Raw genomic sequence first — 27,129 nt, forward strand, 5'->3', positions numbered from 1 at the left:
GAAATAGACTTTAAGAAGTTCCTTGTAGTAAGTGGTGAGGTTTTTTGGAATGTGGGACTTCAACTCTCATTAAGTAGTGATAATCTTTCTTTGAGTTTCTAAGATGAATGTGAGCTCTAATTAAGAGGAAAGCATATCTGACTAAGCCTATTTATTGCAGCCTGTTCCTTTGAAATATATCCATTAATACCATGATTCAGTTTTTTTCCATTTTCTTTACTTTTCTTTGTTCCTGTCTTCTGATTTACTGGTTTTAAATGCCCATTTATGTTTGAAGATTATCCCACACACATGCACACGTATACACATACCCATGCGCACGTGTATGCCCTCTTAACAGGAGAAGAAGGAAATTAGTTGAGTTTATTCATGCTTTGTTCGATTTTTTTAAAAAAACTTTTTCTTTGATTTTAAAAAATACGGAATACTTCTAAAGTCAAAAGTTTCCTGGCTGGGAGGTGGAAATGAGTGGAAAGAAAAACCAAAGGTTTTGCACAGGATAATATTCAAAGCACCTTGCTTATGTTCCTTGAGTTTGAAGGTGGTGATTAGGTTTTCAGATTTGGAGAAGTGTGAGACAACCTAATTAAACACCTTTTTTTTTTTTTTTCTGAAAAGCAGCTCAGTGAATCCAGATTGCTTTGGGAAGCTCTCAAAGCTTTTATCAGAAAGCTAATATTGCAAAAATCTTTTAAACTAATAGCTTTTGAAAAATTATTTCCCAGACTGGAAATAAATTATAAAGATACTGAAATAGATAGGTTTGCTAGAATCCTTACATTGAATAGATGGCAAATATATCCTAGAAAGTATAAAATATACAATAAATAAATATGTAAGTACATATTTTCTAGTTGAAGCAAATTAATTTAATGACATTTTGACCCTTTAGTTCTTAGATTTTCTCTTTATAAATCCTTAGTAAATATTTGTACATTAAGGGAATCATACGGAAATCGGGATGAAAAAAAGAAAAGGAACTCTTTGTAGATAAAAGATATATTCAAATTATACATAAAACCATCTTCTTTATAAGCATACTATTTATTATTGCCCTGATTAACTGTATACTTATTAAATGTGAATTGTTTACCTGTAAATGTGAAAGAACCGATTTTGTGATTTTGTGATACCATTCACTAGCATACCTTCCTTTTTAACAACAGTACTTTTGGGATGCAATTACTGACTTTTCAGTGCCCAAACAGGTCCTTTATTGAATCTGTTTTGTCATCCTTTTGTGAGAGGGATGGGCACAATGACCTCAAAAACCCCTTTCAATCTTTAATAGCATAGGCTTTTATGACTTGATTTTTTTTCATAATGCCAAGAGGAAATGGTGATGGCTTTAAGGATATTGGAGGATTCCTTTATTCAATTGAAAATAGTCCAAAGCACTATCAGAGAATATTTAATAAGATGTTATTACAGTTTGAAGAGAGCATGAGATTGCAGTTAGGTAATTATGAGTAAGGGTAGTATAAACAAATCTACACGCTATTGGGTTGATTAAATTTATCTTTCTGGGAATTGAATATATGGTGGTCTTTTATGTTACAAATGAGATTGGAGGAAATTAATGAAGCTGAATCCTCATTAGGTGGCCATGCTTTTCTGCTTCTTTGATTGATAGCAAAGGATTTCTGTTGTCTTTTAGTAATTAATCTCCTTTGTGCCATAGAACAAATTTTTTTTTATTTAAAACAATTCGAAGAGAATACAATTATGGATATGTAGCGGTTGAACACTGGCTCATGTTCAGGATGAAGAAAAACTAATTGATAAACTGAATTTTCCGTGCATAGAACAAGAGCTGTACAATCTTGCTGTGGAGATAATTATTTCTGTGGTTATGAATAACAGTATCCTTTTGGCTTCTAAGTTTGTTACCGTCAGTTATAAAATTTTGTTTCTCTGATCCTTAAAAATCACTTGATGAAGAGTCAAAAAATGGCAGTTTCTCCTGATTGGACACTACACTGTTTGCAAATTCTATAACAGAATTTTTTTTTCAGAACAAGGCAGGATTAGCTAATAATTGTGAACAAATTCATTTTCAGTTGCTTATTTTTGAAATATATTTGTAGTAAAGTGTGTGGCTCCCATCATTCCATTTATTTAATGTAAACTTTTAATTCATTCATGATTTTAGAAAAATAGTTTAAAATCTTTGTAAAGCAAAATCACGTCTAATCCTTTAAGTAGCCGTAATGCAGCTACTGCTTTCTTTGTTTTACTTGAAATACAGTCATTTCCATTGTGTCAATATCTGTTGTACAGCACAATGTCCCAGTCATGCATATGCATAATGTATTCGTTTTCATATTCTTTTTCATTAAAGGTTATTACATTCTTTTCATCTATGTATTTTCGGCAGCTAGCTCAGTACCAACTCCATGCATGAAACGTTTCCTATGTGAGTTCTTCTCCCTCCCGTGTCCTTTTTGTAAAACCCGAGCTCTGCACTCGTTAATTTCTCTTCCAGATTGACTATTCTACATGACACAATCAGGTGGCACCTCAATCCTTTTGTCCTACTTTGCTTTTAAACCCTTGTGAAATTTCCCATTTTCTGGTATCCTGTTTGCCTTACATCTAAAAACAATATAGTAAATGAATTTACAATAATTCCATCTTAGGAAAACTTACGGTGACTATCCCCTGGGGATATTATGGTCTAAGAGCATTTTTAGAAGAGGTAGTACACGTTTAGGCCAAATGAGTAAATCTCGGATAGAGAAACTTTGGAGCATTATTGCCCAAGCAGGGAAAAATTAAGGACACGTGCAGCCTGCTACGTCTTTCTGGAGTCCCAGTTGTAAGTCTGTATTACTCTGCTTTACCCATTAAATAATCCCATGAATACTCTACTTATGGATTAAACAGTCTTGTAGTGTTAAAACTGGTGGATTCTTAAAAAGCCTAATTTCCTTTACTCGTTATTTAGAAGGTAGACATTGTACCAATTTCTTACAGTGACGCTTTTCAGCAACATATTGCCATATTTTCTTAGACACATTCATGCTATATCAAATCATTTGACATTCAACAAACCAAACAATTAAAATACGCCTTATATATGACTGCTGTATTATTTTGTTTTCACTCTCTCACCTCCTGGTACCATTTTCTTCCTGTCCTCTAGGCTCCTGTTTGGCTTCCGACTTCTTACATTTAATTGAAGTTAATATTTTCTTAGTATACTTTTGGTCTGTTCTGTATTTCTTTTCTCTTAGTGATCTTTCTCCAGGTAGATTGATGTACTATGATCTGAGCATGAAGTTTAGCTCTCAGGTATCACAGCATTCTGCATAGCTTCTAAAATCAAGGTCTACAGATAGAAAGTCTTGGATCACAAGCGCATATTGGTTGTTCCAGTTAATTAAATCACTTAACTTTGTTGATGGCAATCAGCAGTTTCCTCAGAAGTCTTGACTATCTTTTTTTCTTGCTATATTTACCCATTTATGTGTAGATGGTCTTTGGACCTTTTCTGATGTTGTAATTGAAATGACTCTCATCTACAGGTAACGCTGGCATAGTAAATACTATTATATGTTGTCCTTATTTCTGCTTTCATTATGTCAGAAATAGATCATTTCTAGGTTTGTGATTTTAAAAGCTTCCAATTTAAAAATTTTCTATCCAGTTTTTACTTTCTGATGAGTAATCCTTTGGAAACCTAATCATTTTATGGATTATTATGGTACTTTCCTTCAACCTTTAAAAACATAGATTTCATATGCATTCAGTTGAAAATAGGCATTTTTTTCACTATTCACCAAATAATTTTTTTAATAAGCCAAGTTTTATATTACTGGTATTTATTTAAAGCTAGATATTTGTGAGGTTTAGATCCATGTGTTTTATAAAGTCATTTATTATCATTTGTGATCTTACAAGTGGATCAAGCGTTATGGAGGAAAAGAGAACTTCTGCGATCTGATTAAATCTTAGATGATTTATGTGTGTTGTGACATTAAATCTTCACCGTATACCTGTGAGGATATTTGAGATCATTGTCTCCTTTTTATCAGGGAAGAAACTGTGATTTAGAGATTGTACGTAGTAAGTGGAAGAGCCACAGTTGGAATTCAGATCTGTGTCTGAAGCCATCATGCATCTTTCTTGGCTGCATCATATTATCGTATGTGGATATATACTCTTTAGCTATTACAATTGCTATTAGATCACCTTTCTAGAATCTTCCATTCTATTCCCTTTGCTTTAACATGCTCCCCAACTTGGACTTAAAAAGGGAGTATAGTAAACTTCCAAAAGCATATTTACCCAAACACATTTCTTTGAGACTGTCTCTGCATCTGACATTAGCCTCGTGTCTCTGTCAGGGGTTGTTCATGCCCTGGTAATGCCAATTACGGGAAATACCCAACACCCTTCACTTCAGTTTGTTCTGCTCTGTAACACACAGCAGAGTTGCACTACCTTGTGCTTTTGCAAAATCTCTTAGAGATTTTGGTGAAATAATTTTTAGTATTTTCTTTGAAGAGTCTTTGGGGACAGGGATAAAGACAATTAGAGGTATACTGAAAGCTCCGAGATACCTTAGGTAAATAAATCTCTGCGGGAACATTTTGTTTGCCTTTTCAAACGTTGACAGAGTGAATATAGTCTGTGTGTCTAAACTAAGCACCATTCTTTCCCTCCACTTGCCTTTTTAATTATTATATACCATGGATCTCTCTTGAAAGATAGAGGTAATGGAGCTTCTGAGGAGGAAAACTTACCTCCACAATGCATTTGTTATTTATTTGTTTGTTTTGATCTAATCATTTGTTTCATTGTTGATACTCATTTTTATTGACGTTGCTGCTTTTGAGTTATCAGAGTGGGTTAACACTTATCTAATTTTTAGCCACACAACTTTATTTCATTTGGGCTATTGTCATAGCCTATGAATGCAATGGCAAAGCAGTGGAGTGTGCTGGGGTGGGGACAGAAAAATAATCAGCTATAAAAGAATGCTCCTAATCTAGAAAATGAACCAGAAATCAAATGCTGAGGGAGACTCTTTTCAGGTGCTTCAGTGGTTGTTTGATACATATCTGATACATGTCCTCTCTAATGAAGATGGAATGAGAAGAAATTACTTCTTGTTCCTAGTTGGTCTTTTACTTATGTGAAGTCAAGAGCAAGTTATATGACTTCTTTCAAAAGGTAGGTTGAGTCAGGGGCTCTGGAATAGATAGCCTTATTCCAGTTCCAGCTCCTACCATTTTCTCTTTGCTAAGCACTTTATAGAAATTACTGCATCCTACAAACACAGCAGATAATACTATTAACTCCCAAATGAGTAAACAGACTTTAGAGAATTTGTTACCCTACATTACTGGCTCTCTGAAATTCATTTACTCCTCTGTAAAATGTGTATCTACTAAGTTTGTAGAAAAGTTGGGTGGAATAATTCCTGTTGTGTGCTTGGCAAAGGGTAAGTATTAAGAAGGTATTAGTCCTTATTGTTATTTTTTATCTTATTATGATGGTCAACTGAGATGCCATGTGGAAATTTCATAAATTGTAAAGAGCTACACACATTTTAACCATCATTATTCTTAATAACATTGCACAGTGTAATGAATATACAATTATGATCTTAAAAAAGGAAACCTTGAACTTCTGCTTGAGAGCCATGGCTTTAAAATTTTGTCACTTCTTAGAAGTCTATATCTAAGAAATAGGAACAGAAAGTTATAGGATAATAATGTCAGTGTTATTAAGAGAATTTTGATAGTATCAGTTACTGGAAGCTTTTTAACTGAAATTATAGGAACTTGAGAATGAGAAGAAATAATATTACCTAAGTTGAAAGTAAAATCTAAAAAAAAATACTGAATATTTTACAGTAATTTAAGAAACATCTAGAAAAGGGGAGGGACAGGAATGGCATTTTTTTTTTCCCAGAATAGTAGTGGATACTGTTTCTAATATTTAAAAAACCTGGTAAATTGCATATTTTGCAAATTCGATTGACTGATTTACACATCACAGTGGTTTTCCAAATCCTTAGAGGAAAAATTATACAAATTGGGGAGGAGCACATGATACACACTTTTATCTACCACAGAATGTGATACATTCACCCCCAATGTATTAACAAAAACAGAAAATAAAAGGAGTATTTCCATAGCAACATTAGCAAAACAGAAAAGTTGCCTAGTGTCTAGGATCAAATTTAGCCAACAACCCACTCACCAAATTGACAGCCTGTGAGAGTTAATTAAACTCCAAGGTAAATTATTTAAAAGTAAAAAGAAATTAAGGTAACATGGCAGGAATGATAAATAGTTTACAGCCAGTCAAAGAGTAGCCTGAGGTAAAGGAAACAAATCTCCTTTGATATAATAAGGGAACAGAGGGTGCTTGGAGGAGGAGAGCTGGAGATGGCAAATCATGATTGTAAAATTAAAAGAATGAAAGGTGACTGAAGCCACTATTATCTGACAGGATCTTGGATGCACTGCAGTTTATTTAGACCATTGTGATACATACCTATTGATTATACCTTCAATAAAATGGAAGAACTCCTGTTTCCCTTTTTTAATTCCTAACAGCTAATGTTGACAAAGATGTCACTGCTATGTTTGTTTTGCAAAAATCTCATTTAATCACTGAATAGTTCTGTGAAACGGGTACTGTCATCTCTGTTTTATGGGTGCAGAAACAGAAGGGTAGAGAAATTAAGTACTTTCTCCCATGTTTTCAAAGTCAGTGTCTTTTATGGTTTCCTGAATTCTTGAATAAGTTCTGCGCAAAATTTTAACTAAAAATAGAAACTAACTTCAGAACTATATTCAGAATAGTTGAGGGAACACTACGTATAATGTCTAGTACTTGAAATTTACGGGTAGCAAGCTGCCTTATCTGTTCAAAGAGCAGTTTGGGCTGTGGCGGGTATTCGATGTTTGTCTGTGAGTTGGTTTGGAAGGTTAATAATTCAGGCTGTTTTAAAACTCTTGAATTACGACAAGGGAAGTATGGTGATTAAACACTTTGGGATTATAATGTGCTGAAAGATAAATCATATGTGAAAAGAAATGATTCTTTACTGAGAAGGTAAACCTTTTTAGTTTCCAGTATAGGATATCAAAATAAATTTGATAGATTTTTTAATCTGCCCTTCCTGATAATCTTTTTTTTTCACTTATTTTCAGTTTATCACTACATATATAAATTTGTAAGTATGCATCTATGAAACTAAAGAGAAGTTATAAATATGTTCTTGAGTCAGATTATTTATTTTTATTCTTGCCTCTAGTTATGATCTTTGAAGAGAGTTAAAGCTTTTAGATTCATCTGAAGTTCCTTCTTAAAAATAAAAAAAGATAGAAATAAAGTACCAAAATAATTTCAAAGGTACTTCTCATTTATTATACTACATCTTTTGATTAATTATATCAATTTGCATCCTATTCAAATAAATAGTAGTTTTGCTATTTACGTAGACTAATGAAACTCACATTAACTTTCCATTCCTAGATTTATGGGAAGGCAGAGGCTAATGCGAAGCTGACAGTAAAAAGTGATTTTTCCACGTCTTTTTCCCTTTTAAAGTGGTTCTGTACCTCACTTTCATATTCCCAGATCCCTACAAAATTTGATCACTTTCTCATAGGTAATTAATTTCTCCTTACTTGCATAAACTTTTGTGCTTTATGCTTTATTTGCCAATCAGCATATGAAAAACAAAATGAAACCCCGAAGCTTATAAAACTCCCTGCAAATTGTGAGTAGTGGACTCATAAGAACTGTGCAAGTTTAGTTCACTTAGTATCCTGCATCCAAGGAAGAAAGGAAGGAAGGGATGGAGGAGGGAGAGAACTATAAAGACTATATATAAATCAAAGCAGATTAAGGCAGTATATTTCAATAATATATTTCAAAGAAGAAAAATTATGATCATATAGACAGTTACAAAATTTATTAATGCCATTTATTTTTCTGTGTTTTTTATTGAGGATGCAACAACTTTTCTGCAGTTCTTGATACGTACTTAGTAGTGTTCTGTAACATTACTCAGTTATTTTACGTCTTTTTTCAAAAAGACAAATATCTTTCTCCTTTTTTATTTTACTGTTTTGAAATTTAAGTTAGTTGTCCCAGAGACAAAGCTCATAATCTATAATAATCAGGGAAATAAGACTAAATTATGAGTAAACTTCAGAATTGATACCAGTCCAGTCAGGGACTGCTGCCTCACCTGTTCACCTCTAATACATCTGACTTACCAGGTTTATTTTTCAAAAGAAGGACGTTAGAACGAATAGTTTGTTGTTTTATTTCCCGTGGCTGTAAGAGCTTGCTGTTAAGATTATATAAACTTCTGCTTGAACAATGCAATGAATTTTTATTTTAGTGCAGTGGTTCTCAAATTTTAGTTCACTGGAAGGTCTTGTTAAAATACAGTTTGATAGTGCCACCCCCACTGCCCAGAGCTTCTGATTCAGTAGGTCTTGGGTGACATCTAAGAATTCAGGTATCTAGTTACTTCCCTGGTAATGCTGCCCCTGCTGGTCTGGGCACACTTTGAGCAGCACTGTTCTAGAGACACTGAGACTCTTAAGCAGGGTGCAAAATACGTGCTCAATAAAGAACTGAAGACAAAATAAAAATGACATCGGTTACATGATGCTGAGAGTTTGAAGATATGGAGATGGACCAGTGAATGTTTTTATGGACGTGACTCAACCAGATGTGATGAGTGAAGAAATGTAAGGGGTTGGATATTTTACCCCTCTCGAAAGCTAACAAGCTAGCCAACCACCATTTCAAAGATTAAGATGACAGCAGACTTGATGACTTCCAGCACAGCAGGCAGCTTTGGCTTCATGTTTGCATCAGTAACTCCTGACCATCTAGTCAAGTGAGGGCAAAGCTGAGAAGCCCAGGTGGATAGTGCCTTTTCTATGAGCTTGTGTCACAGCTGGGGAACCCTGAGCTTGGGAAACCCCAGTCTTTTGAAAGGAGCCTACCTACAAGCCTGCCTGACTTTTGCCTCACAGGACTAATTTTAGTTTCCTGGGCAACAAATTAAATCTATCCTTTGCATTGCAGGGAGACACTCTCTGTCTTTCTAGACTGTCTGCTGTACAAACATTTTTCAAAAGGTAATGCAGAGCAGAGACTGTCCCTTCCTTTGTTCACATGATATGTGGAAATATGAGAGACCCACGGAGAATTGTCTCCCAGTGCGGTGATTGGAAGTAGGATTAATTCAGAGTGAACACTGGTGACATATTGAAGATCATTTGAAAATCAAAATGGAGGATCCAGGCATCCAAAATGGACCTGGGTGGCCATTGTGGATATGGTTGCTTGGGTTTCTGAATCTGCACTGGTATTCAACATGTAAAGAAGAAGGCAACTGCCTATCGATTAGTTGTAGAAACCCAGAGTGGAATTTCATAGATTAGCCTGGGTCCCTACCACACTCACAGCCAAATTCGACTAATTTTTAAAGATCAGGTGGTGATAAATTAATCCAGTAATTTTTAAGAATTATGTAGTGAGGTATTGATCTAGGAATATGCTGGTTGTGTGGGAAGACAATTTTGGGGGCCTTTCAAGGTATCAGGATAATGAATGATGATAATGCAGTGAACCTAGCTATAAATCTTAGTACAACTGAGATAAAATCCTAACAATAGTTGGAAATGATTATTTCTACATTTCCACACACAGTAATTCATTGTCTCCTCTCTGCCACACATTGTGTGAGATATTGGATGTGTACAGAAATGAAAGAACTGCCTTCTGTGCCTAATGAACTCAGATTTAGTGTGTTATTGAAAGTGAAAGAGAGAAAAAGAGAGAGGAGAGAGAAAAGAAGAGAGGGAAAGGGTTGGAGAGAGAAAAAAAGAAAGAGTTGAGTACAGAGGTGGGAGTCAGAATAGTGTAAGGGTAGGGACCTAGTGAAAAGCAGTGGGTTTTTTTGTCTGCCTCTGTCATACCATGCTTCTGTTCAGAACAGTGTTTCTTAAAGAGTAATTTAATCCATATGTCTAATAGGGCTAACATGTTACCCTCTAGAGGAGTATTTTCAAGATTTAGTTGATGGAAAAAGTGTGCTGTATTAAACCTGTAGATTTCTGGGAATGACACCAAGTATAGAATCAGAATCTTTGGCTGGTGGTGGGATTGAGTGGGTTTATATGTGGCCCAGGTGTTTTGAACAAGCTCATCTGATGATTCTTTCCAGGTGTCAAAGTGGATAGCTGATGTGGAAATTATATTCAGTTGAATAATCTTTATTTTATTTGTTTGTTGCAGAGCCAAAAAAAGATAGCGATAATTGCCAGTTGTGTACTATTTACTTTCACTACTGTTTAAAGGAGTTTTGCTGTTCTTACCAGATGACATCCCCTTTACCCTGGCTTATGTATTCCAAACGTCTGACAGTTTATTTGGAGCTAATAACATCTCTGAATATTAGCCTTGAAGCTTTGTGGTTAATTTCAAAAGCATTTCCCGAACATGGCAGATTCAGGCTGAAATCTATACAACATGATCCAGAATCCATGTTCCAAAAGATTTAATTTTCCCTGGGCCACAAGTAGAAGGATAAATGATGGCTGGCTTGATGTCAGAAATTTTTATTTATTATGTTTTACATATATTATACGCTCTTCAATCTTATACTAGAAAGAAAAATAGTGTCTGTGTTATAAAATTTTTATTTCATGTAACCTGGAATGAAGTCGGTTGTAGGAAAATGGTAGTCTCTCAAAAAGAATTAATCTCTAACTTTACATTGTAACTTATACAGTGTAAGATTTATACATGATTTGCTTAATAAAATCAAAAATTGATGTTTTGCTATTAATTTTGATCATTCTCTACTTATGTCACGATTCCAGTATTTATAGAAATGTTGAAACATTTAAATAGAAAAACATAACAAGGCTACATACTTTACTTCTACTTGGTCCGTCTATAATAATTTTAATCAAAATATATAGTAAAAGTTATACATTATGTAGCCTGTTCTATTTCTCTTAAAAAACAATGGTTAAGAAGGCAACCCCCCCCCCGAAACTCAAGTAGATGAACTGATGCTGAGCTATTTTATTGGGTTTGGTAGAATTCCCCAAGTCTTTGGGATATATTTTTCTAAATTAAAATTGGATTTTATTAAAAAAAAAAACCCACATTTTTGTGTATGTGTCTTGAAATCAATTTGGAATGAATGCCCTGCTAGAAAAAAGAAAATGAATTTGAAAAAAAAAGATAATGATTATAATTATGCACTCACGTTTCATGTCATTAAACAAAAGCAGAAAGTCTGCAAAAGTATATTTTAGGCAAGCATAAGTAAAACATAAAAACAATGTTAAGTCATCTTTGTAACAGTGGGCTTACTAAGCCGTAGAACCATAGTGAGAGGGTATCATCATGATTCAGATAAGTTGCATTGCTGGAGTGTTGATTTAGCATCTTTCAAACTGTTTAAGTAATGATGTGAAGACAGAATGATGGTCTCTTGATGGAGAGATGGAATAGGTAGGACTGTGTTTACAGAAAAGGACTGTTCTATATTCTGACGATAAGGATGCAGTAAATTCATAGAATTTTTGTGCTGAATAAAAGGGCTTGGAAAGGGTTTCAGCTTTGTTTCCCTGAGTGTTCTTCCTTGCTCCCGGCATTATCTTTATTTTCCAAAACCATCAGCAAACCATTTCTCCAGACTCATTGGCATTAATGAATTCTCTTGTCCAATCTAAAGCATCACTTTTTTTTTAAGAGAGTAAAATTTTAATGATTTCAAAACCAGAACTTTTTGGCCAGTTTAGTACTTGCTGGAAAAAACTTGCAAAATGTTACTCAGTAACTGACTTAGCTTCTAAATCAAGCTAGAATTACACATACTCTATATATTACTTGAGTATATACAAGTACATTGTATAATAAGATGCAGAGACATGGAAACAAGAGTGTTGCAAAATCAAAATCCCCATCTCTATTGATGAAATAATGTGTTGAAAACAAAACATCTGTCCAGTAATTCAGAATCACTCTTTTTGAAAAGGGAGTTTTGAATGTTGCTCTTTTCGAGAATTCAAATAATTTCCATGTGGTTGTTGATGTTTATATAGTTTTTAAAAATTCATGCCACGCAATGCCAAAGGATACAGACCAATTCATTATAGTGATTACTGTGGGTAGGGAAATGGGTGGAGGGATGAACAAGGTGAACTTCAAGGTTATTTGTAATATTTTTCATATTAAAAGTTGTAAAGCAAATTTTCATAAAAGATAAAGATGAAATCTGGGTGATAAGATTCCAGACTGTTTGTTTCTATAATTTTCAGTATTTTCAGTCTCCTTTCAAAGCAAACAAATAACAAGACCTATGGCTAAAACTTGTAATTGACCAGCAGTACTCATTCTTCTTAGAATCCTTCCTGTTCTTTATTTTGGGGACATATCTATTCCTGATAAAAGCAGTACTTAAAAAAATTAATTTGCCATGTCATAGATTCCACTGTAAATAAAGTAAAACTAACAAAGCATGTGTAATGTAACCATTAAGGAAGCATTTGTCAAACACTGACCACATGGTGTTTAGTGTGTGAGTGTATGTTATATGGATATGCAGAAGGTCCCATTAGAAGCAGGAACTATGTCCTATATTTTTATTCCCTAAACACTTCCATATACCAAGTGCTTAGTAAACGTTTATTGAATAAAAGGAAATGCACACTGTACCTTTTAACCTGGAGATACTTTCCTTCCCAGTCAGGATGTGTATTTACCTAGTGATCAGCATTTTAAAGTGTTGAAATATACCACAGTTAACTCATCCTCGTTACCTATTCAAATTTCGTAACTTTTTAACCTTAAATCCCAATTTCCAGCCTGGCTTCCTTAGCCAGTAGATCTTTTTAAGAGTATCAACAATGCTCCTTTATAAAAACATTTTAAACAATATAGTATAGCAGGGAGATTTAGAAAGTATAAAGCAATTTCTCTACAGGTGATTTTCATGCTAAAATCCTTGTTCACTAGTATATAACAATTTGCTGGAAGGCTTTGGTAGAATTCTATTGGGCATATATAGTTGTATGAATATAAATAAATATTGCTTATACGTTGTTTTATAAACATTTTGCATTACTTCTCATTTGGTGAAAGTTGTTAGAAAGAAAAGTATTTTTACCTTTTGAGTGGAATATTGTACTAAATACTCATGGAGTTATGGTATTACCTTTTCTGTTGAGGTCTTTAAACTTCTTATCAGCCTAAAAAATGCAAAAGAATTGTCACATCTCATTTTTTTTTAATGTATCTCAGGAATAAGGTGAGAAAGCAGAGCATAGTGATCTGCTTTGCTTTCTCACTATATTTGTAGTAAAAATAAAATGAAATAAAATTGAACTCATTTTATTGACTACTATATTAAATTGCATTCACTTTTGGCCCACCCTGTAGTTCCACAGATAAGAGTTTTTCTGTTAAGCAAAACACAGTGAAAATTTAGGGACCAATAAGATGTTTTCATTCATTACATTCACATATGTGCATATCGAAGTGGTCATCGGTGTTTATAGTTGTAACATATTCTGTCCTATGTAGTTATGCTTGTATGATTCAAATGGAAGTAAAACTGTATTGAGTTTATAATATGCTAGATATTTAGCATACCAATGGAAAACATACGAAGTAGATATCATTGTTAAATGCTGAAAAATGTTAAGTCCATTGCCTAAAATCACATAGTTAGTGAAAAACAGCACCAGAATTGGAAATCACATCTGTCTCATTAAAAAATATATGCTTATTTTAACTATAGCTTCAAAGTTACTGATGGTACCTATATACTTCTCTTCAGAACAAAGAAGTCTCTTCGTTCACTTGTTTGCTGTTTTCAATATTAGATATTGTTAGACCATTCAAATGATTATCCTCATTCTTTTGATTTGTTAAGAACATTAGATGGAGATGGGGAAACCTTGTTCACAGAGGCATAATACAGTAATACAATTTGTTCGTCCTTATTCGATGTTTACTATTTGAACATTAACCGCATAACACATGCATATTTTACTGATTAGTCTATTGTGGATAACTATTACCTCCTTATTAGAAAGGAAAATATTGTTACATACTAGCCAAAGAGATTGTTTTGAATTAGAGATGTTTCTTTGAATGATACTTCAATTCTTGATGTTATTAACATGAGTATCAGCATTATTGGAGTCTAACTGAACTGTCATATGATCCCCGAAGATTTCCTTTCAAAGCTGTCAAAAGAAAATTCTTTTAATTAAATATTTCAGAGAGCTTTCTTTATTTTTCATCTACATTTAACTTACAGTCTAGAAAGCAAATTATTTACAGGTTTGGAAAATACTCTATTCCCAAGGAAAAATATATTTAGGTATTGTTAAGGAGGGTGATTGAATTATTTCTTTTTATAAACTGTACAAGTATACTGCTTTTATTAAACTTTCATATCACTTGACAGAATGCAATGCTAGTGGAAGAGAAAGATATGAGGAAAAGGTGAAGGTTGAGAATAAATAGGGCTTCAAGGGAGCTGATCTTTCTGTGATCTGATAAAACCTCTTCCATTCTCTCTTTTTTTTTGTCTTGCATATCAAAAGCTTTTTCTTTGATTAGCAACATTCTCTCAGGAGTTGAGGGCAAGACTTTTGTGAAGATAGTTTCCAAAATGACATGGGTTTTTTAGTGCTGTTTTTGTTTTTAGTCTTTAGCAAATTCTAAAAATTTGCTGGGAAATTTTCCACTAACCTGAAATAGTTTTCTAGCAGGATTTTAGATTTTGATACAACTATGTCTTCATATATTTTTATGTGATGTTAACACTTTTGTTGGGTTTAATGGGGACTAAAGATTGCTCTTGTAGAATGAGAATAAGCTTTGGAGTCAGAAGGCTTAGATTCAAGTCTTTTGTTAAACTTGTGAGTCCTTAAAAAGGTTTTTAAAATAATTTTTTATTTTAAATGTTCAAAAATAAGTAGGTAGGGATATATATACTATTAATACTTCTGTGACATTGTATACGTACTTATCATTCCATACCCAAAGGACTTTCATATATGCATGTGCTGTTTCATTTATAATAAAGCCATTTAATGACCCTTTCTGGCTTATTTTACTGTGAGCAGAATTAAGTTTCAGTTGTCTCTAATACGTATTTATGGTAAGCTAGGTTTTCTGTTTCTGTCTGGTGCTTGGTCTGGTTTTAATGTTTGATACTATATTAAACTGTACTATAAATTAAATGAGAAGAGGTACATTTTCTTTTTTGAAATAACTCATTGTTACAGAGTAGACTTACATAGCCAACTATCAAACAGGAATGCTCTACTGAGCAAATATTCACATTTTACTAGATAGGAAGTTTATCCATCTTAACACAGTTTGTCCGTGGCATTTAATGGTAGATCATTGGCTTTGAAAATAAAATGTCACTTGATTACAAAAGAAGTTAATGAGGGGCTTGAAGTGTCCAGAAAACATGTCAGTTTTCTACAAGTCAAGGCTAGCTGATCTTCTGCTGCAAGAAAGAACACCATCAGCGGCTCTTCCTGTCTGTCCTTCAGATAGGCCAAGTATCTAAAGGTCTGTGTTTTGCTTGATCATGAAATTTGCTAGATTAAAAAATATTTTATTAGTTTCTTCATGAAAAACGAATATAATAGTGTATTTTCATCTTTATGTAAGCTAGGGATATAAAATTTAGCAACAGTCCAGCTCGAAACCAACCTTTTAAAATATACTTTTTTAAGATACGTAACTAGAGATCTTTTAAGTTTCTAAAACTATTTCAGATTCTTGCAATAAATGGCATTTACTTCATGAAATTAGTGGCTTCTTCAAACATATGTATACTAGAAATAAAACTGATTTGGACTCTACTGCTAAGAGAATTGTCTTACAGTTTGTGGCTATTGTTTATCCTTCTTTAGTTTTTGTTTTCTTAGAAATAATTAATTGGAATGATTACTATCACTATGGCTAATTAAACATGGATTATGTTCACATTATAAGGCATGTGATTCGGAGTCAGATCTTTTAAGTTGTACATTCCCCTGCTTTCCAGAGTAGAAAAGAGCATGGTAGACAGAGCTGTTGCCTTGAAAACCATGCATGGCCCTGTGGGTGACTGTCTCCCAGTGTTTTCTGCATTGGAGGATGGGCAGCCTCCTTCTGTGTGTCATGCAAGGAAAGATCCTAATATCCCTCTTTAAGGCATTTTCGAGTTCTAGTATTTCTTCATTTAAAAACTCATTTAATGTATTTATATTTTATCCAATGTTTTGTTTAAAGTCACAAAATGCTTACATATGAACATTTAACTGTTCTTCTGTGACCTATTAAAAATGAAGGGGGACATTCTGAATTTTGTCAAGAATATGCCTTTGTGTTTATTTTCTCATTCTTTTCTTTTTTTGTTTTCCTACAAAGAAATTGTTTTTGTTTCCATTTTGTTTGCCATTTTTTCACTTGTTTGTAACATTTTCACACAGAATTCGAGTTTCCAAAAGTACTGTGATGGAATATTACTAAAATGTATACACTTTCCCCTTGGTTTTTTTTTTTTTTTCCCTGTTTAGGTTTTAGCTTTGTAGGGATAGAGAACCATCTTTTGGTAACTCTCTCTGGGACAATTTCTAACATTTACTAGCTTCTCTTGTATTATATTTGTGTCTAGTAGCTGACAAACCACAAACATAACCATTGTCATTCAAGCACACTGGAGAATTTTTCTTTTAAATTACTTCAGCTTAGAGATTCTTAACTTGAGATTTCCATTGGGCAGTGTTTTGTAGCCGTTGGTAATACCTATGTCAGAGTTTAGAAAAATGAGTGGATTATAATGTTAAATAAGAGGGAGTAGAAGCCAATACACTAATGTAAATAAAAACTACTCTCAGTGGACATTTCCATTACCCAGTGCGTTCTAGATGTCCACAGTGAGGGCTCACACTGTAGTTCATCGTGAAAGGTCAAAAAGATGAACCAACAAACCACTATGAGATTTATACTTTCCTAAAACCTAACCTGATCATTTCTTTCTCTTAATAAATGAGTTTAATATATCCATTTTATTATATTTACTGTTATACTTGGCCTATTTTGCCCGTCTTCCAGCAGTGTAGGGGGCCGAGGGCAGATGAACTTCACAATCAAAGGGACACAGAGTAGAAATGGAATCGTAACTGTCCTTCAGAGTGACGTAGTGGCATATTTGCTTACTGTCTGCCAGGTAGTGTACTAAGCGCTTTATATATAGTAACTAATTTAATCCTTTCATCAGTCCATGAGGCCGATTTTGACATTATTCCCATGAGCAATCTCATCAGGGGAAGAGATTTAACTCTTCCCAAGTTTGCATAGGTAGTATACAGCAGGGTTGGTATTTAAACCCAGGCAGTCTGGTTTTGGATCTGTGTTCTTAATTGCTAAATGTTATTGCAATGTTCCTTGTGAAAGCTTCGCACATGGAGAATAATGACAGTAACATTGGGAAATGCAAAGAAAAAAGAATCTAAAAGCTTACTAGAGAAAAAAAAATTATCTACCAAAAGGGATTGGCAGACTGACATAGACATTTTATTTCCAACTAAACCTAAACCTTTTCAGAGTGTAAAGGGAAATAAGGCTAGAATTCTCTAAGTACTTTAGCCCACAAGAGTACAGGGGAAATAAAGCCACTTTCAGATGTGTGGATTGTGACAGTTTGCTCCTCACAGGTATCTGAACAAACTGTTAAGGATGCACTTCAGCAAGGAGAATATTATTACTTTTTTGTGGCTTTTGGTAAGAAACCTAAAAATGCTATTAAGCAGGTGACTATATAGCATTTAGCACATATTTATTCATCTCTCAACGTCAGTTTCCTTTCCATTTACATAGAAATATACGGTATAAAGGTATTTATTAAAAGCAAGATTCTGCCAAGATTAATATACTGTTGTGATCAAACCTTGTTTTCTAAAAAATGAAATGTTTGTGACTGATATAAAGCACTCAGTGAACACTATTGCCAATGATGGCAGAGGCAGTAAACTTAATGGTATTCGAGAATTGTATGCTACTTATGTTACTGAAAAATAAGTACATAACATCAACTTTAGCAAATTATTATTACTAAATGATTTAGAACTTATGAATCACAAATAAGGAATCTCTTCTATTACTTTATGTCCTCATAATTGATTTGAAAACCCAAGCACTGTATAACAATTATATATTCATGTGGTCATTTGAATTCTGAGATTTCTTATTTCCTTTCCAGCGCCTGGCTTTGGAAGCAGAGAAAGTTCAAGCAGCCCATCAGTGGAGGGAGGATTTTGCAGTAAGGACCCCTTTTAACTACTTGATTTAAGTATACTGATGTTTTGTGTTTGAGATATTATGATTGATTAAAATATTTTAAAAATTATGGACAGTTATGGAACAAAAACAGCTAGGTATGCTTTTTTGCTTTAAAAAAAAGTTGCTTTTGGGTAATCAGGGATAATTAGTCAAAATGGTTCTTGCTTATGTTCCATCTTTTTTGAAATAAAAAAAAGTCCCTTGAAATATTCTCCCATACTCAAAGGGAGTTATAAAACTAATTACAGGGAAATAACATTAAATTCTAATATTTGAGTAATCTTTGTAGATGTGATGAATATACTAGGTGAAAAACAAGTGGCATTTTGTAAGAAGTGACATGTGTATTGTTACTGTCTTGATAGTGAGCAATGTGGTTAAAGTTAGATGTAATAAACCTTTTGAAATTTCACTTGCTCTATTTTAGCTAGAAGTAATATTTCATCTGCTCTGGCCTGCTTTTAGAAATGTCAGCTGAGAGTAACTTTTGATAAACTTTGTGCTCCAAAAGTCATTGAGCTTAATTATACAAATTGCAGAAATTCTTTTTTGACTTCCGTCCTTCCTTCATCTATTTGTCTGTCTGTCTGTTGGTCTATCTGCTGTCTGTCTTCTTACAGCCAGGGTGTATAATGAAGTCTGACCCTAAAATCAGTTAAAATACTTCTATTACATATTTGAATTGTTTCATTTATAGTGAAAATCTCTTTAGTTACTGAACAAAGAAAAATTCCACACAACTCATTTGTGGGATTTTAAGCCCCCTCCCCCCATTTGAAATAGAATTAGAGTATGAGTGACAGTTTAATTATACTGTTCCATTGTCTTTGAATGTTTTGCAGAAAGAAATCTCAAATTTGAGGGTAAGAAAGTTGTGCTTCAAAAGAACACTAAACTAAGATTTAGGAGTTAGCACTTTCACTGTGTGTTTGTGTGATTATATGGTATATCAAAGGAAAATACAGTAAATGGTACTTCATCCACTTATAATATATGGTAACACTTAGTCTTTCATGCTTGATGATTCTGGTACTTTTTTTTTTTCACTATTTTTGCCACAAATACGTATTTCTTAAACTCTTAGTTTACTAAGGTGAGACTCTATATGTTTACTGTGAGTTTTGAGTCTTTCATGGAATTGATCCTGTTGCTTGAGTTGTTGATATCATGTAGGTACTTGCTTCGTCCACAATTGATTGTTATAGATAAGTTAAGGAAGATCAATTTTTCATCCATAATGTATAAAGAAAAAGTCAGTGATTAAGTTAAAAACACGATTTTTTTGAGTATAGAGGACGAATTTTAAGCTCATCCAGTGAAGATTTTACAATGCAGTTCGTTGCTTAGAGATGAAAGAAAAGGTAACTTGCATTTTTTGGTCTTGAATAGACAAAACACAGCCAAAGTAATTTATCCAAATAAATATCCTTTTGATTAATTAATAATAGATGGAATTTACTATTCCTCCCCATCTTAGAGTTGACATAGTAAAAGCAGTGTAAAGGCATAACAGATGTGTAGCTAGACCTTGTATTCTGCCTGCTATTGGTACAGTAAATTGGTGCTGTTTTAGTTTAAATCATGAGTAATTCTGAGAATCCAAACATTATTAAGTTCATCCAAATCAGACTGTGTAATATGTAGATTCTATTGCTGTTTAAAACAGCTTTTCTTTGCATTAAAGGAATTTGGTAATATTTCTCATAGTCATTTGTTAGTTATTTGTCTCTTTCAGTTTTATAGGGAGAAATAGTGTTTTAAAAATAACTTTACAAGTAGGAATGTAGTATATAAAGTTTTCTTTCCCAGATATATTGACTGATTAACACTAACAACATTTTGGCAAGGATTTATTTTTCTGTATAGAAGAATTGGGTGACCACTGTAGGTGACACACAAACTTTCAGTGCGTGATAGCCATTACTATATTTTATTGAATCCAGACCATCATCAGTTGTAAGGCACTTTATCATGTATGTGTTGCTGAGAAAGAAAAGCAATTAACTTATGATGCACCAACAATTTTAAGCTGTATTGATATTTGTCAGATGTCAAGATCTATAAAAATTTACCTTGAAATTTAGCTTCTTTTATCTGTCCTCTCTGTTCCTATATCCAAATAGAGGTACTGCTAGAAGTTATGCATGAGGACAAATCAGCTCCACAATGACACAAAAACCATTACTAAATCTTACGTGGTTAAATAGAAAATAAATGGTTTACCCAGTAAATGTTAGGAGTTCTTAGCAAATAGTTTTCGCCGTGTAGGAATATTCCTGACAAAATTCTGTTCTTAATTTCCCCCTAGATTACCTCACAATTTATTTAGTGCCTGTGAGCATATTGATTGACATTAAAAGAAACTGTTAAAGGGAAAACAAATTACGGCACGGTAGAGGCCTGTCAATTTATTGCCTTAGTACCCTTCTTGAAGGACTATAATTGATGGTCACAGGACACTTATCTGTCACAGTCTACACCCTGAGAATTGATATTTTCCATATCTTACCATGTCAATCATACGTAAAGTCTTGACAGTGGCTCTTCCCTTTGAAATACCACAGGCGATAGACTGTTGAGATAGTGGTGAGTTTATACATTTGAAGAACAGAACCTGAATGAAGATTGCCTTCAGATGCAAATAAGTAAATAGTGCAAAAATAAAAGACCCTCTCTGCCATTTCCTTTCTTTTCCCTGATAACCTAGGTGGTACTTCATTTATAGTTAGTAAGGTTAAATAAATTCTTCAAGACTGTAATACAAATCAAAATCAAAGTCATGCGTGATTGGCAATTAGAAATCATCAGCCTTAAATTTCCCTTTATTTTGTGAACACACACAAAACAATTGCAAATGTTACCAATATCTTAACCAAACATTTTAAAATGTGTAATTTAAAGTTAAATGCTACCATCTTCTAAAAGATCCTTCTGTTAAACTTTATAAGCCTTTCATCTTTTAAGGGATTTAACTGCATCAGTGCAATAGTTCTTTAATGCCATCCTTTAATAATTTAACACTAAGGTGATTTAGAAGGCAGAAGTAATTTCCTAAAAGGTACATTACCATTTCAAAAAGAAATACAATATTCTGATTCTTCCTTCAAGTATAAGTAGGGAAGTTTCACTAACATTACTTAGGCAAAATGTTGATTAACATTCTGTACTGTGTAATGTAGAGAAATTCAGGAACAACAAGAACAAAAGGCAAAGCAGTAAAATGTTGCCAACAAGAAAGGGCTGCTGTAATTCACTCTCTCCCTCAGCTCCGCTCAATTCCCAATTGAATGTACAATTGAGGGAACAAAGGGCATACACTCTAAATGGATTAAGATTTACTCCGTCACGCATTTACAAGTTCAAACCAATATTTGTAAATAAGCTCTGCCTACCAGCTGCCTTTCAGTTCTGCCTGCAATTTACCCTTACTGGCATGAAAGGGGACATTTCGTGTCACTTATGATGGACAAATTATTTTATTGGGGCAGGTGGGAGAAGGAAAAAGAAGCTTGGAAAACTAATTGTTCCGCATGAAATAATTGCTGTTATTTCTTCTGAACAGATCTTTTCCAATTGCTTTTGAAATCTCATTTGATTGCATTGCAATGGTTGGTTAACGAAAGCAATTTCATTTCCAACTAAGCCTGCAGTATTAATTGTACTTACACATGTATAAACATAAGGGGTGCCTAATTTGTATTTTAATAAGTGGGATCTTTATGTATGGCTTATTAGCATCAGCTTGTTACTGCGAAGGCTGAGTCCAGACATCTAGAAATTGGCCAGTAAATAAAACATTTGAGGAGCCTTTTTTAGCTTCAGCGTCACAGAGAAACTAAATTAGATGGTGTGAATTTTTCTGGTGAAGTTGAATGATATTGAATGTTAATCAGGCTAATTTCCTTCCCCTAATTTAGCTTTAATTATATATTTGCATTTTTAAAAATTACCTTACTGAAATCATATTTTGAAGTGTTGCTTTAAAAGTTGTGGTATTTAAAATTTTGTATTTATATGAGTTAAATTAATAGGCACTGGCATTGTGTATTTTAATTATTTCATTTATCTTATTCATTTCATGAAATAGCATCACCTCTGTTGATTTCAGAACAAATAATTGTGAATATGTTAACTGTGAAGTCATACTGTATTTATTTTGGTTACAGTATATAAAGAGAAACACTATTCTGAATTATAATTCTGCAAGTCCTGAATGCAAAAGGGCTGACTTTTTAGGAATAAAAGTAGGGGAGTAGCATTCTGTCTTATTGAATGAATGAATGAATTTAATAGATTACCAAAATGGTTTTCGTTTATTCTGGATTTAATTTTTCTTAGTTTCTACCCTTGGTTGAATTACCCTTTCGAAATCAAGAGCTTACATATTTCAGTGTATTTTTGGAACACTTCTATGTAGAGAAACAATCAGTTTTTTACTACTGCTTTTTTTTAAGGGTCTTGTCAGTTTCTCCTCACCATCAAGATGAATGGAAAGGAGCCACAATGCAAAATTGATTTACCCCCAAATTCTGGGAAAACAATTTACGAGAGTCAGGCAAATTTATGGTGCCTTACTCTCCTTGTTTATGCATACATATAAACGTCCATAGTAAGAGCATTATAAGACAGCAGAGTAGAACATAATAACCAAGGACTTTAAATTATTAGTTATCCTAGGCGATTACCCCTATCCTTTGTCTCTTAAATTGAAAAAAAGCAGATGCATAATGTTTATCCATTAATTACCTCACCAATAATCTTAGTTTCATTTTTAATAATGTTTAACATGTGATAATGTTCTTCCTAATCTCACTGTTACTTCATTGAATGCCAAGGTCCCATGAGAGTACATGATAATACAGTAGAACTCTCTCAAGTAAGACATCATGATAGTATATCCTGGGAGAATGCAAATTTAGGTCTAATTGGAGCTCAGTAAATTTCTTTCTTTTTTGTCCCCATCTCGGGAAGGTAGGAGGAAGTTGGAAAGGACAGGTTATCTCTGACTTGGAAAATAGGGAGGTGGATAGAGCTGTTTATATTTTTCCAGACTAGTCTTGGTGCCTCAGTTTCCTAGGACTGAGATGATGAAAACATTGCTAAATTACTGGGAGATTTCTAGAATTGCTGCGAATGTTCTAAAGACTGTAGCCATGAAGAACACTCGGAATCATTCTCATTGATGTATCAGTTAGAGTTAATTATTCCCACCAGCAGGTATCAAATCGTAGTTGTCACAAGAGGGCTTTTGAACTTCGTTGTTTCAGTAACCTCTCTCTGACTGGAGCTGCATTTTATTAAAATTTTTGGACACTGCTTATTTGCATTAAGGTGAGGGTTTACTGTATTAATTTCTCAACTACAAAAGGAATAAAAAGATGAAGGAAAACATGTAAACATTACAAAATCACTGTGATTTACATATAATGAGTAGATTTGCTCTATGAACTTTTTTGTCTATTTCATTTCCTTACTTAAAACTCTTTATTTACTTTCCATTTCTCATAAATGATATATCAGCCCCTTCATGGTCTGGCCCCATCTTATCCTTCCTTCATTTTCCTATCGCAACATTTCCCCAATAGCTACTGCCCTTCCCCTGAAATTCTCAGTCCCAAGTGGTAAACTTTGTGACATTTCCCTAAGACAGTATTCTTTTCTTCATCTTCAGACTTTCTGATAATGTCTGCCTGGAAATCTTTCCCATCTCTCCCCAGTTTCCTTTTGGCTTTGATCTACCAACATTTGGGTTTGTTGTCTGTTTTCTGTGGTCCTCTAATGCCCAGTATGTATTCATATTCAATACACACTCTCTGTATAATTTTCCTTTGTCCAATTTTTTTTCAGCACTTAAATTTAAACTTCCTGGAGATAAGAGCTATGGCTAATGTATTACTAAGCAAACTGTAGTCTGATACAGGGCATAGTGGAAAGTAACTTATATATAATTTTTAATTAAAAATAATTACTTGTAGTATTGAGATATCTATCTTTACTCTGAACATTTTTTGTCACTTTTATTGGAGAGATAATAAAAAAATTTTGTTTAAACTGCACTTTTTTAATGCCTGAATATATTGGCCCACAGCTGTGGCATAGTTATAGAACACTAGGCTTGGAGTTATGCTAATTTACTTCAAATTTTGGCTTTGCCACTAATGTGCGATGCAATTTTAGAAAAACAACAGTCATTTAAACACCAATTTCTTTATCTGAGAACTCTTTTTTTTTTTTTTGAAAAAACACTGGCCAGTTTGGCCTGCTTTATTTACTCATTTTTAGGAGTTTATATCTAAAAACTCTTAATTCTGTAGTATCCACCAGCATAATTATTTTTGTAAGATGCTCAATAATTGTCTCTGTGCTCACTTTATCTCTCTACTAAGGAAGGTATTTTCTAGATACCTCAGGGTATGTCTCAGGTTGATACATGTCGCTGGATGGCTGTTCTCTCAGTCCAGTGAGCATCTGCCAGCTCCCATAACTGTGGTGCTCAGTTTGCTATCAGTGCTCCAATGAAAGAGTGTCATTCTGCTCAGGATGCTGTCAGCTGGTGCATCCCAAACTGCAGAGCTTTTGACTGGAGTCATAGTGTCCTCTGTGTGTAAAAATAGGGTGGGTCACCCTCTTCCCAACCATGGAGAATTTCTGAAACCTAGATAAACAATTTTTTAATGTACTATTTTAAAAAGTCAAAGTCCAGACAAAAATCCACTGGGAACAAAATACCAAACTTACTTTTCTTTAAAAAAATGTATTGTGATAAGAATACAACATGAGGCCTCCTCTCTTAACATCGTGTAAGTAACTATACGTTATTGATGACTACAGGTACAATGTTGTACCTGTAGGTCTTTAGAGCCATTTATCTTGCTTAGTTGAATTTTAGTTGTCTTAGTTGTCTTCCTCCTCCCCAGCCCCTGGTAATCACCATTCCAGTCCTGGATTTTACTCGGCTGACTATTTGAGAAACCTCATATAAGTAAAATGGTGCAGTTCCTGTCTTTCTGCATCTGGCTTATTTCACTTAGCGTAGTGTCCTCGAGGTCCATCCATGTTGTTGTATTGTAGAATTTTCCAATAGTTAGAGGCTGAATAATATCATGTTGTATGTATATACCACAGTTTCTTCATCCATTCATCTGTCAGTGGATTGTAGGTCTTTTCTACATTTTAGCTATTGTGAATAAGGGCACAGTGAAAATGGGATTGTTAGTATTTCTTCCAGATCCTGATTTCAGTTCTCTTGGATATACATCCAGGAGTGGGATTCCTGGATTCTATGGTAGTTCTGTTTTTGATTTTTTTGAGGAACTTTCATACTGTTTTGTGTAGCTGCCGCACTATTTTGGATTCTCACCGATAGTGTGCAAGGGTTCCAATTTCTCCACATCCTCACCAACACTTGTTGGTTGTCTGATGGATTAAAGACTTACAGGTAAAACCTGAAACTGTACAACTACTAGACTAAAACACAAAAGAAGGGTTTCATGACATTGTTCTTGGCAGTGATTTTATGGATATGACAGGAAAAGCATAGGCACTAAAAACAAAAAAAAACAAGTGGGACTACACAAAACTAGAAAGCTTCTGCACAACAAAGGAACAGTCAGCAGAGTAAAGTCTAACCTAAGAATGGGAAAGAATATTTTCAAACTGTACAATCTCTAATGAGGGGTTAATCTCCAAAATATATAAGGAGCCCATACAACCCATTAACAAAAAATAACAACCCTAGGTGTTTTTAATCACCAGACTCAGAAGCTAGTTCTCATATTCCTTGTGTCAGAAAGTTCCTGAAGAAAACAGCTCATTCATCATTTATTTAATTTTCTCTCAAAAAGGGCAGAAATACCTTTCCTTAGGAATCTTTGAGGAGACTTTTTTTCTTGTCTTATTTTCATCTCATCAGTGTCCCTGTGAACGCTTGCTTTTTTTTTTCCCCCACTTTTTTGGTATACAGTCAATTGACCTTCAGCAAATGAATGCATGACAACAGATTTCTGATAATTTTTGAACTTTTAGCCTGTGTTGTCATAGTTCCAGCTCAGCCTGGAAGACCTCTATTGCCACATGCATTCATATCTCCAAAAAGTGAAATTAAATGAGATAGTTTATGGGAATATGCTTAGCACTTTGGAGGGTCTTAAAAATGATGATTTTAATAGAAGAGGCAGTATCACTGTCTAGATTTATTTCTTTGGAGAAATTGACATACTGGTTTTTAATGATTAAGTGCAGTTATTTATACCTTCTTAAGAAGGAAAATATGCACTGCGCATACTAGGCACTAGATGGATGCTTATTGAATTGACTTAAATCCGTTTCCCTTACATTGAATTTATGTATTAAGACTGCATTCATAAAGAATGACTACATTCAGAAGTGACAAGCACTCAGCATGAGACTAAAAAAATTAAGTTTTTTGTTCTTATTGATGTTTGCCTTAATGTTTGTATGAAATTCTGATTTTCAGTGCCTAAAACAGCCCTGATAGACCTTTCTAGAATTTGAAAAACAAAACAAAACGCAACTCAGTTGTATCTAAGGAGATCTTCAGGGAGTACAGAGACCAATACATATTTCCATTTACTGTAGATCCTTCAGGACTGAGCCCTGGGGCAATAACTCTACTCCCAGAGATAATTTTTATCTTGAAAATAACATTAGATTCTGGAGTAATTTCAATTTAGTGGAGTTATAGATACGTTAATGGCTTTGCTCATATGCTAGGGGTAAGAGAATGTTTCAGGAATTGAAGGTCAG

General features: G+C 33.8%; 1 protein-coding gene across 5 annotated transcripts in view; it reads left to right on the forward strand.

Annotated features, from left to right (window-relative positions):
- Window positions 1–27,129, forward strand: part of CACNA2D1 (calcium voltage-gated channel auxiliary subunit alpha2delta 1) — a 420,595-nt gene that overhangs the window by 200,880 nt on the left and 192,586 nt on the right. For all 5 annotated transcript variants that reach the window (XM_072965120.1, XM_072965122.1, XM_072965123.1 and 2 more), the window contains exon 4: window positions 18,284–18,343. In XM_072965120.1, the coding sequence (XP_072821221.1) occupies window positions 18,284–18,343 (60 nt within the window). The remainder of the gene's footprint in view (window positions 1–18,283; window positions 18,344–27,129) is intronic.

This window comes from Vicugna pacos, chromosome 7 (assembly GCF_048564905.1).
Source record: "Vicugna pacos chromosome 7, VicPac4, whole genome shotgun sequence".
NCBI classification, from domain to species: Eukaryota; Metazoa; Chordata; class Mammalia; order Artiodactyla; family Camelidae; genus Vicugna; species Vicugna pacos.